Source organism: Crocodylus porosus, unplaced genomic scaffold (genome assembly GCF_001723895.1).
Source record: "Crocodylus porosus isolate Cpor-Errol unplaced genomic scaffold, CroPor_comp1, whole genome shotgun sequence".
NCBI lineage: Eukaryota > Metazoa > Chordata > Crocodylia > Crocodylidae > Crocodylus > Crocodylus porosus.
Window position 1 is genome coordinate 2,517,132 of NW_017728927.1, and position 11,510 is coordinate 2,528,641.

Consider the following 11,510-nt stretch of genomic DNA (forward strand, 5'->3'; position numbering starts at 1 on the left):
CTGGAAGCAACTTCCAAGAGAAGTGGTGCTGGCCCCTACCCTGGGGGTGTTTAAGAGGAGGTTACATGAACACCTTGCTGGGGTCATTTGACCCCGGTACTGTTTCCTGCCATGGCAGGGGGTCAGACTAGATGATCTACCCGGGTCCCTTCCGACCCTAGAAACTATGAAACCATGAGAAGCAAGGTGGATGGGTCTATGCAGAGCTCTCCACAGCCGCAGCTAGATTGGTGCTGGCCCCTGAGCTTGCTTCTTCGACACTAACTTGGTATTGTTCCATCTCACTGCAGCCTGAAGCCTAAATGTGCCCTTTTACATGTTTCTAAACTAGAGATATCAAGGATTCCAGATAGAACAAACGTGATTGCGTTTTAATAGTTTCCACTCAAAATGTTCTAAAAATGTTTGCTAGAACACTCATTTCCTTTGCATCTAGATTGGGCATCAAAGATGCTGGAAAAACGGTCAGAAAACCCAACCGTAGGTGCCACATTAGTTGATAAATACATAAATATGGATATGGCAGGTATTTTCCAATACAGTATACATTATTATTTACAAGGGTTGTATGACATAGGTGCATGTACAAACATCTGAGCAAGCTTAGCGTGTGAGCTTCCTCATGCCTTTCACGCTGGTTTGTACAGTGCCTGGTCCACCAGGTACCCACGTTGCTACTTCTAATACAGATAGGATTGGATTAGCTGAACACAGCATTGTTAGAGCTTTTCTTGATGTGGCAGATTTGATTCTATTTTGAAGTAATAACTCGTGGAGTGTCTGTGTCACAGTTTTGCCTTCGTGAATTTTCAGACTTTCTCTCCTCCAGCAGCAGACATGTGGTGTCACTCTCTGGCCTTAGTACTGTACCTTCCCATAGAAATTTAACATCGCAACAGACTTTTCAAGGTGTAGTGCTGCAGCAGCAGGTTCTTTCCTATGGGCCTGCAGTTCTGTCAGCTATGACAAATGCGCCCTCCCCCAGGCAGGCATAGACTAAAACAGAGCAGGGGTTTGAGGGTGGCAACCTCTGCTTCCTTCCAAACGTTTCCCCTACATCTAAAATAGGCAAGTGTATGAGGGGCTGTGTCAGCTCTTGGTTCTGCCTCAGCAGCTGAGTGGTGTACGCACAAGGTTCGAACTGCAGCATGGAGGCAAATTCTGCACTAACTTTACACCCCTTACTACTATATTCATTTCCCCAGGTTTGAATGGCGTAAATAAGCACCAGTCTTGGATCTCTGACTTTCCTGAATGTCTTGTGTGTAGATTTGAGGCCTTACTCTTAGAGCCTGTCTTTTCTGTTTAAAGGGATAAGGAAGCCTTTCTTCTAATGAGACTGAAGGTTGCCCAAGTGGCCTGGGTCAACTGTACCCTTCCCCTAGTGATTTACAGCATGCCTGGTTGCATGGACAGTAATCACATTACCCTTCATTATGCATGGGCTTGGCAGAATTCAATTTTTATTTTTTTTTAAATAATTTTGACAGAAAAAATTAATGTTTATTTTTAAGCATTTATTCAATTTTTTTTATTGATTCACATGTTCAGGATTGCATGAAATTAGAGGTGTGGGGGCAGACAATTTATTAATGACAATGTGACTACTGTAGGACTGCCGCCAGTTGAGTGGCAGAGCTGCCGTCAGGTCCGGGCTCCGCTAGTGCGTGGATAGCTCCCTCATCCATTTTGTCACTTCTTCTTTTGCTCCCAGAAGAAGGGTTTCTGGGGGTTGCAGTGCAAACTACAGTCAGCCTGGTTCTTCATCAGCCATCGTTTTTTTTCTTATATCCCCTTTCTGTAAATTTTGATTATTAATGATAGAAATATCTTTCTGTTGGTCTGTGAGTGCAAGGTGAAATCAATGTTTACCAATAGAAGTTGAATCCTGCCAAGCCTTATATGCATCGACGAGTAGGTGTTTCCCACAAAGGCAGGCCAAGTCTCGCTGATGAACATGGAGAAATAGAGCTATTCCAGAAGACATTATTTCCCCATGGGAACTGGTGCCTCCTGAGTCTGGGTGGGCACCCACAGAAATGGGTGTTGGGGACAGGGATGGTGAGCACCTGCAGAAGCTGCCGGTGGCAGCAGCAGCGGGGACAGGGCTGGCAAGCACCCGCAGAAGCTGCCAGCAGTGGGGATGGCCCTGCTGGAGGGGGGGGCACATGCCCCCGCTACCAGTCACTTGTGCACGGGAAGATTGTGCAAGTTTGGAGGGCAAGGCTTAGCCAGACAGGACAGAACTCCACTGGAAATGCCAGTGCTACTGCTGGCAGGGAGCAGGAACTCCTGTTTCTGTGTGACTGTAGCTCACTGCGTACCTGTTCTGTCAGCAGCAAGGGCCCCAAGGAGCAGTGCAGAAGGACAGGTCTGATGCATCACCAGAGTTTGGCCATCCATATGGATATTCCTGCCTTTGCAAACCCGGCTCCTGAGGTGATGGTGAGTCAGGACCTCTGCTGTGAGGTCCTTGGGCGAACTTCCCCTTCTGCAGTATTTTCATAGGCCCCACCTTGCAACTGGAGCAACACCTGCTGCTGCAAGAAATTAGTAGTGCCAGTGGTACAAAGATGGGTGACCCCAAAAAGAATAGGAACTGCTACCTGTCCTGAAGTCAGGGGGAGCGTTCCTACTGACTGTGATAGGTGCCAGACCAGCTCTGAATTAACAGCCTGTGGCAGTGTGACACATCAGCCCAAGAGGTGTAGAAGGTGGAACCTGGCATTTCTGCCTGTAAACTGTTTGCTCCAAGGGCCACTGCTGTTGTTGCCTACTGAGAACAGTGTCGGTGGTAGCACTGTCTTACGGCGTGGTATTAGCATAAGAGGAAATTATGGAGCCTTGAGAAGGACACGTGCAGGGAATGGCAGTACAGCATCTAGCTCAGTAACTTGCCTCAGCACTGGCAGGCAAGAGTCACCTTCCCCAGCAAGCTATACACTAACTCACCCTTAGAAATCCCACCAGGCTTTTTATTCTTTTGCCAACGCAAGCCCCCTTACTTTGGCTTTTGCTAATGATCTGTGCTGCTTCCTACTGATGGAGGGCTTTATCTTGCCAGGGGCTAAGCACCGTCACCTCCCATCTCTTTCAAGTGCTCAGTACTTCCCAGGATCATGCCCTTATATGGCATAATTATTTTCTGTTCCTGCTGTGGCAAATGGTTGGATTAGGTGAGGTTCATACAACGTACAGGATGTTAGGCTTATTCCTCCTTCTTGTTCTCTTATCTGGACTCTTTAACGAGTAGCTGTAGTGATAATTACAGAAAATTTGCCCTTTCTAGGCATCAAGCTGAAGAGCTTGGTACATATCTGATTATTTTCTATATGTTAAGAATACCAGTAATTATCATTACACTGATTCATTTATATACTTCCAATTAGAAAATGAAGAATTGGAAATGCCACTTGTTTATTTATAAAGTTGCACTATGTTTAACTTTGTCATCCTTATCAGTGCTTGGACCAGTATTTCACTGTCTTTTTACATAAAGACGTTTCACCAGCATTGCTTCTGGGGTAGTTGGTTTGCCTGCACTTCTGGGCTGTGTCCAGATGAATGCAGCCATGCAGTATGTGGCGCTGCAGACTCATCTGCGGGGCTACACAGCACACATTCAGGTGTTCTTCATGCTGCTAGGTAGCAGCACAGGGGTTTCTTTTGACCCCAGGAAATCCCAGGGTCAAAAAAAAAAACCTATGTGGAAAAAAAACCAGGGCTATGCATGTGGGGGCAGTGTGTGCCGCCCAAAACTGGAGCCTGTCTGGCCAGAGCCATGCTCCAGCTGCTGGCCAGACTCCGAGTGGCAGGATCACTGCAGCTCCCTGGGGCCCCCAGGACCTCAGGTAAGGCTGGTGGGGCCAGCACAGTTGCCACTGTGTGCCACTGCTGCTTGTCCCCAAGGAAACAAACATCCACGCTTCTGTGGACATGGCTCTGCTGTTTTTCTCAGCCACAGGTGCCCCTGTATCTGCCTCCTAAAAATATACATACAATTCTAACCTATAAAATAACATGATGGATTATTTCCAAACCACTGTTCAAGTCTCTACAACCTTTATCTAGGCCAGGGGTTGACAGTGTTTTTGGATCTAGTGCCAAAAAACCCAGCAGCCTAGACTTTGAAAATGTTGGTGTGCCCGGGGCAGATGGCAGGGAACCATGGAGGGGCCTGATCCTTGTCATGGCAGTGCAGCCCCAACCCCTTCCATCCCATGGACATTGTGGTTTGCAGCCACTTGCAGGCCTGTGCCACCTGCCAGGGAGCCTGGGCTGCTCACAGCAGATGGGTGCAAGCCTGCAAGCAGCTGCACCAGAGCCCTGGCCCCACTCATTGCCAGCGGTGGCTCTAGGTGCACCTCCAGGAGCATGTCAGGGAAGGGGCTGGGGCACAGACCATGAGGATGGCAGGGTGGCCCCTTACCTGCTCCAAGCTGGGCACTGGCTGCATGTGCAGAGGCAACACGGACCACACTGGGAGCACCCAGGCCATGATGCGGACAAGGGCCATGGCTAAAGTCTGTACACCCTGCAGCAGCAGCCCAGCTCAGTGCTGTGTTAGCAGGGGCTGGGGCTGGCAGTATGGCTTGGTCTACCCCCAGAGGTGGATTAAGATGTTTTGGGGCCCTGAGGCAAGAAGAGTATGGGGGGGAGAGCCCTAAGGGAGCTGGGCTCCAGCAGGGGGAAGGAACATCTTCCCTTTTCGGTGCTGACGCTACTGCGGAGGTATGTGACCTGGTTCTCACTTGCTCACTGGGAGTTAGTGAGCAATGTGGAATAAGTGAGGGGATGGCTAATTTGTATATTCCAGTATATGCAAAATGGATATAGAAATGAGTCATCTTGTTTGCTTGTTCACTGTGGCTGTCCAGTGAGTGAATGAGAACTGGGTCAAAATGGAAGACAAACTATTGTATACCTGGTAACACAGTCTCAGCCTGGCATTCAGGGTAAGCCTGTAGACCTGGCCCAGTTGGCCCGTGTTTACTCTACCTGTGCCTGGCCTGCTGACTCTTGGGCATGGGGGAAGGAGCAGTGACTCAGGCCTGGCACATGCAGCCTTTCATGGCTAGGTTTGGTGGTTTGGGAATGGGGGCTCTCCCTCCGCTCTTCTTTTCCCCCTTCCCCTCTTGTAGCCCAGGCTGGCTGTGGTGTGCCAAGCAAAATGGCCTCATGTTCCATACTCTGGCATGCGTGCCCGGGATTGCCAACCCCTGATCTAAGCAGTACATCATATGCAAGAATCCTCAGGCATTTTGACTGCATTAGGTTCTGCAAAGTTGTTTCTGTTAATATGGTGACCAGTGATATATTCCTAATGTCCTCAGTGTGACTTACGCATCTAAGGTCAAAATGCATTTGATCTCTGCAGACATCTAATGCAAAAGATTCCTGTCTACCTGCTGCCAGATTTATAGCTAGGCTTAAGACCTGATCCAGTACCCGTCAGTGTCAGTGGGTGCTTCTTTCCACTGGTCCTTTGGTGGTCTCTATGCATTGAAATCAAGAGCAAAACTCCCTTTGATTTCTCCAGGCAAAAATTTCACCCTGCAGGACTGTTATCCTGCTGCTTTTTGCAGTGCTGTTATGAATCATTCACTCCAACTGTCTCGTCACCCTGCTTTTTGCTGTTGTGGGGCTCTAATAGTTTATATGGAAATTCTGCAATTAGCTAAATTCATCCTTGTGCAGATCTGATCCTGGAATTTGAAGTGTTCTTAGATGCCTCGCACTCACCGCTGCCTGATGAACTTTGTGGCCTAGTGTCTACTGCACTCACGGAGGGTGGTGTTGGTAGTGCAAGGAAGTGGGCTTTCTGGACTCAGGGCTTGGGGGATTTTATCTTTTAACTTTGTTTTTAACTTTGACCTGCTTGCTCCTGTGTTTCTCCAGTGTACGGCCACAACATGAAGAGCAGCAATGATTTTATTGGGAGGATTGTGATTGGTCAGTACTCAACAGGCTCCCCTGAATCGAACCACTGGCGTCGCATGCTCAATTCCCATCGGACAGCTGTGGAGCAATGGCACAGCCTCCGGTCCAGGGCAGAGTGCGACCGAGTGTCTCCAGCATCTCTTGAGGTGACGTGAGAGCAGTCAATTGGCAACAACAAAGCCAAGCAAGCAAATGAAAACACACAGAAAACCCCTCCATGCTCATTCACACACATACTCACCTGCAGTCAGCCGTGGAATTGAAAGCAACTGTTGCCACTGCTGGTAACACAATGGCTGCATTAGCCTCTGTGCCTCAGTGAACCTTCCTAAACCACATATCACATGTTCAAACGCCGACTGTTTTCCCAGGGTCACTACCTGTGTGGCCCATTGGACCTATTACTACTTGCATCTGCTGCTGGATCCACACCTCTGTTTTTAATCCCCCGTTCAGTACAGTGGAGGACTATTCAGAAGGTCAGTGTTAACACAGTAGAGTGCTTTACTTTCTCCTGTAGTGCATAGTGTAGGTTGCACATGGATTCAACATCTACATTTTGAGTTAACTGGAAACTTTTTGAGTTCCTTCCACTACAAATCCATGACTCATTTCATTGGAGATGTAAGTACCCATGTGCTCTCTTTGGTGAATGTGGTAAATAGGCTAGAATCTTTTTTTTTTAAATTGATAGAACATGTGGTGAAACTAATTCTGAAATCAATCCAGTTTTGTCTTTGTACTCGTTTAATAAAATTAAATTCCTGTTAATATGTATGTGTGCCCTTGTGTTGGAGTATGGGTGTGTTTGTGTGTTATTACACACATGCGACCATATACCAAATGGATCTAATGTTATGTCAATAATGAGACCTTCCGCGTTATAACAGTCTGTATACATGAAGTAGGTAGAGTATGATACAGCAAAGTAAATATTTTCAATAGAGTCCATACTGGGAAAGCCAGATGAGGCTTTTAAAAGCCTTTCTTACGTTGTGTAAAAGAACTTGCTTTGGGAGCTTTCACAGTAAACACCAGAGATGATACACGATTTTAATTCTCTTAACAGGCTGCGGTAGGTCTTTCTGTGTTCTGTGTCTTAAACAAGGTAGTTTTTCAAGTCAGTTGAGTGAACTTTGCTACAGTCAAACTGTTCGTTTATTCTGTTGGATGCTTCTGTACATTTTTTTCACGGCATATTGTCTGGTATGATGGAGATTGTATATTTATTGAAAATAAAGATCTATTTATTTGTGCCATGTAATCTGAGGTGTTACTTATTAGAACAACTCAGTTGTGCATCTGACTTGATCAGTTGTGTTCATTGCACCAAAGAAGTAAAGCCAAAATGTTGGCAATGATCCTTTTTCTACTCATGGATAAATCAGAGTAACTGCAGTCAAATCTATTGTGGCTATGTTCATGCTAATATGCTACAGGAGGAAAATCAGGCTCGGTGTTCTTACTATGCATAGTTCTGATCTGGGATGTGCTGAACGCTTTACAAGTCTCATTCCAAAAGGCTTTGGGTGAGATCACTAGGATCTAGACCGGGCCCACACAGATTGTCATTTGTCAGCATGCAAAATCCGTAGATCTTACTGCTTTGTACTGAGTCTATTTTTTTTTTTTTCAAAAAGGACTTTAAATGGACTCTTGGCATCAGCAAAGCTGAATCTGACTCTTGACTTTTTCTTTCTTTATCTCCTTTCTAGAGGAAGAAGTATCCATCTTATTTTCAGAAGTATTTACCTAGGTTGTGGGAAGAAGCCCTAGGCTTGTAAGCATGGGTGGGCTATGCTGTATAACAGTGTTATAAACCAATTAAGTGGTCAGAAGCAGGACCCAAGGCACTTACTCCATCTTTTCTTCTGAAACATGTCTGCAAATGTCACAGGTGGAAGCCCACAGGGCATTGCCATGGCTCAGTGGGTAGCATAGCACTATGCACCACCATGAGCACTCATGGGCTTGAGAGTTTGAGTCCTTGTGATAGCCAGAGCCAAAAACATTTGGAGGTGGCACAGAGACAGGGTGTCTGTGCCTGGGGAGCAGAAGGCTATGAAGTGAACTGTAGTGAACTGAGCCTGGAATTTCAGTGCTGAAGCTGGGATCACTTTGCAGGACTCCTTGGTTTCAGGTTTAGGGCATGTTTAGGGCCCTTTGCTTTGCATTGCATTGCATTGCACAGCAAACCAGAATCTCCCCACAGAGTTTGTGAACCTAGATCATCTTGCACAGCTTCAGGATTTGGCTGTTCCTTAATTCATAAGCCAATTAAACTTGATCACATAGGAAGGAGCTGGAGGAAAAAGAATAGTGTAATAGCTAGACACTTCCAAATGCGACTATGCAAAACAGAGCATCAAAAATGATTGCAGGGCAGTAACTGCAATCACACAATTGGGAGGCCTTGCTATAAACTATTAGAACAAGAAATTAAGCAGTACCTACCAATTCTGAACACATGGGCATAATGCGGAGGCTGGCAAAATCCCTATCTGATGGGCATCACCATCTGTGCTGCATATTCTGTACTCTTTCAGCTGACTTCAATGGCTTTGATTCCTGAGAAGCAACTTGGAGAGGACCAGCTCTGAAGAATATTCCTATTAGGGAAGGAGTGCATGAGAAATCCACTGCCTGCAATGGGAAATATTCTGTCTTCTGCACAGCATCCCTACTCCAAAGCAGCGGCTCTGTGGCTGGCAGAGGACTGTAGCCTAGCAGTCCTGGTGTTGCCCTTCTCTAAGATACCTTGTGTTGTAGCTCCGGATGAAGGTATGGTAGAGCACAGCGGTGAACTCATTTCTCGTACTAAGGCCCTTCCAACTGGTAGCTGCTTTCTGGCAGTGCTGGTGGCTGATCTGGGGAAAGGTAACAAGTTTGGAACAAAAACTGTAAACCCTTTGGGTCTTGTCTGCACCCATTAGTGTTCCAGTGGCAGTCTTCCACTGGCTGCCACAGAGGCAGGATGGGGGTCCCCTTCTTTCTTTCCCTCTGACATGAGACCTTGGAGTGTGGTTCCCCCCGCTAACTTTTACCTTCCAGTCAATATACCTGTCCAAAGGTAGTTGTTAGCACATGAAACACCGGCCCAAGGAAGTCCATGGCAAAACTCTGGACTTCTTCCTGGTATCCCCAGTGCTCCTGGATCCTCCTGTGAGCAGCTGTGAGTTTGTGGTTCATCAGAGTCATTTAGAGGGAAATATGGAGGAGTCCTATACAAATGTACTCTGCAGAGAATCAAGCTGTCTCTGTCATTGGTGTTTAAGATCCTTGTACCAATGGAAGTGGCTTTAGTGATCACTGGCTCTGACAGTTTGACATCTATATGGTTTCCAGGCTACAATACAAACTGCACACATCTGTTGAGGCCAACTAGATTATCAAATACAAACCTTGTGAGGCCTGTACCATGGTTTGCTGACGTGCTGAAGAAAAGATCATACCAAATGCAGTGAATTGTCATAAGGCTGTATTTAGATCCACATCCTCTCCTTGCTTTGCAGTCAAATGGCCAATGTGGTGTTGGAGTAGCATAAGATTGTCCTGCTTTGAGCAGGGGGCTAGACTGGATGACCTCTTGAGGTCCCTTCCAACTCTAATTTTCTATGATTCTAAGATAAATGGGAACACAAATCAGACCCAAACCACACCAGACTACCAGAGGCATGGCATATGAACCGGAGGGCAGGCACTTAGCACACTGAATATGGAGTTCAAAACTTAGTAGGCAGCATGGAAATGGGCCTGAGGAAAGCAGAGAGCAGAAAGCATGAAAAGTTCTGTGCACATCACTGGTAAGACAAAGCAGCCATGGCCTGGGTGGCAAAAGCCCACAGGCCAGATCAAGTGGTCTATGAAGAATGGGTATTTCTAACACAAGCCAAATGATACTGCCAAAAGTTTGACAAAAGCAGAAGGGGTGGCCTTGGGTAGGATGGATTGTGGACATATCCATCTGTAATTAATGTCCATGCACTTTATGAGCTGTAAGTATGCAAATTAATAAGTAAACTGCATTTAAACATGTTGCTTGTGCAAACCCAGCCCAATGCACGGATGCTCTGCAATAACTTGAATCGCTATAAAAGGACATAGTCACACACAGCTATATATCCTTTCTGTGGTGCGAGATGTCTGGGATCCAGCCCTGTAGGTTATTTGGGAAATCTCTATGCCTTCCGTACTTTCTGTTCTTTCCTGTATTTTTAAGGGTATCCATAATTGTGTATTTGTGGATTTTTTTTTTTTTTTTTTGCAGAAACTAATGCTTTCAAGACTTTTTCTCCACATATAATTGATAATCACTTGCAACCTTAGTGTTAGTTTATTTGGGAGTAGCATATTAATGAGCTTTATTAGGAAGTGCAAAGAAGCCTTGTGTTCTTGCAACTTGCGTACCATTTCATTAAGTGGCTTGAAACAGCAGTAGATTTCTCCTTGAGCCATATTGCTTTGTTTTCTGTGCAATTTCAGTGAAAAGGGGGGGGGAAAGCCCTTCTTAAGACATTGCTAAATGCAAATGAAATTCAATAAATGAATTCTGAGACAGGTGAATGAATTGGCCATTGCTGCTGCTGGAACAGTCCTAGTATGTTTGAATGCTGACTGCTCTTTGTGTTTCTGTAAATGAGTGGCCAGCAGCTTTTACAAGCCATGGGCTGGAAAAGCCTCGCTCCGGTCTGCTGTGGGCTGGGGGTTTCAGCAGCACATCAGCGATGGAGAGCTGTCCCTACACCCACTACTTCCAGCTGCGCAGCCCTGGCTCGGTTCTTTGCTGCCCAGCACCGGGCATATGCAAAGTGCTCCAACTTCACAGGCCAGATCAAGTGGCTCCACAGGCCAGATGTTGCACGTCCCTGTCTGAAATCACTTCTCTCCTCTCTTTTCTGTGAAAACTGAGGACCACAGTGGCTTTAGGTTCCAGAAAATTGTGGAGAATCTTAAACTTAATCTGTAGGTGAGAAGGTGACATACAGCAGTGTGAGGTCTATGGAGCTGGCCTCGGGTTTCCAGTGGGGACAGGACCAGGCCTGAAAGAACGACACAGCTCTGCCACCATTTCCTATTCCTCCTTCACCCCTACCAGCACAACCATGAAAAGAGGAAACAAGAAACTTTTCCCCAAGCAAAGTTTTGAATGTAAAAAGAGAGACGTCTCAGAGGTTCCAAGAAGTTGACCAGAGACTTTGGGGTTTTTATCGATTGCGTGCAGAAGGTGCTCAGATACTCATTGATGAGCAGCAGCATAACACCTGAAGACAGTGAGTTGGAAAAAACCTATTCCTTCAGGCAGGGTTGGTGGTTTCCCCTTATGTATTGTTTGGCAAATGAATAAAATATTGAAGGTTTTGCTATGTTCATTTATTCAATCCAGCCCTGGTTTCATAAACGTAGCTTGGCTGCATAAAGTTCAGACTAACAGATTAAAAATGAAATTAAACTAATTGTGACAAATCAGACCCAATCCAGCCAACTGTTCCAATGACTCCAGTGTCCCTGGACTGCAATGGGGATTCATCTGAGCTTAGGGGAAATGAAGAGACTTCCAGCGCTGGGATTTA

At 46.2% G+C, this 11,510-nt stretch overlaps 1 protein-coding gene across 1 annotated transcript in view; it reads left to right on the forward strand.

Annotated features, from left to right (window-relative positions):
* The window catches only part of SYT17 (synaptotagmin 17), a 72,441-nt gene extending 65,237 nt beyond the window's left edge, over positions 1–7,204 (forward strand). Inside the window, exon 8 of the mRNA XM_019542111.1 lies at positions 5,899–7,204. Coding sequence (XP_019397656.1) covers positions 5,899–6,095 — 197 coding nt within the window. The 3' untranslated portion in view covers positions 6,096–7,204. The remainder of the gene's footprint in view (positions 1–5,898) is intronic.
* The last annotated feature ends 4,306 nt before the right edge of the window (positions 7,205–11,510 follow it).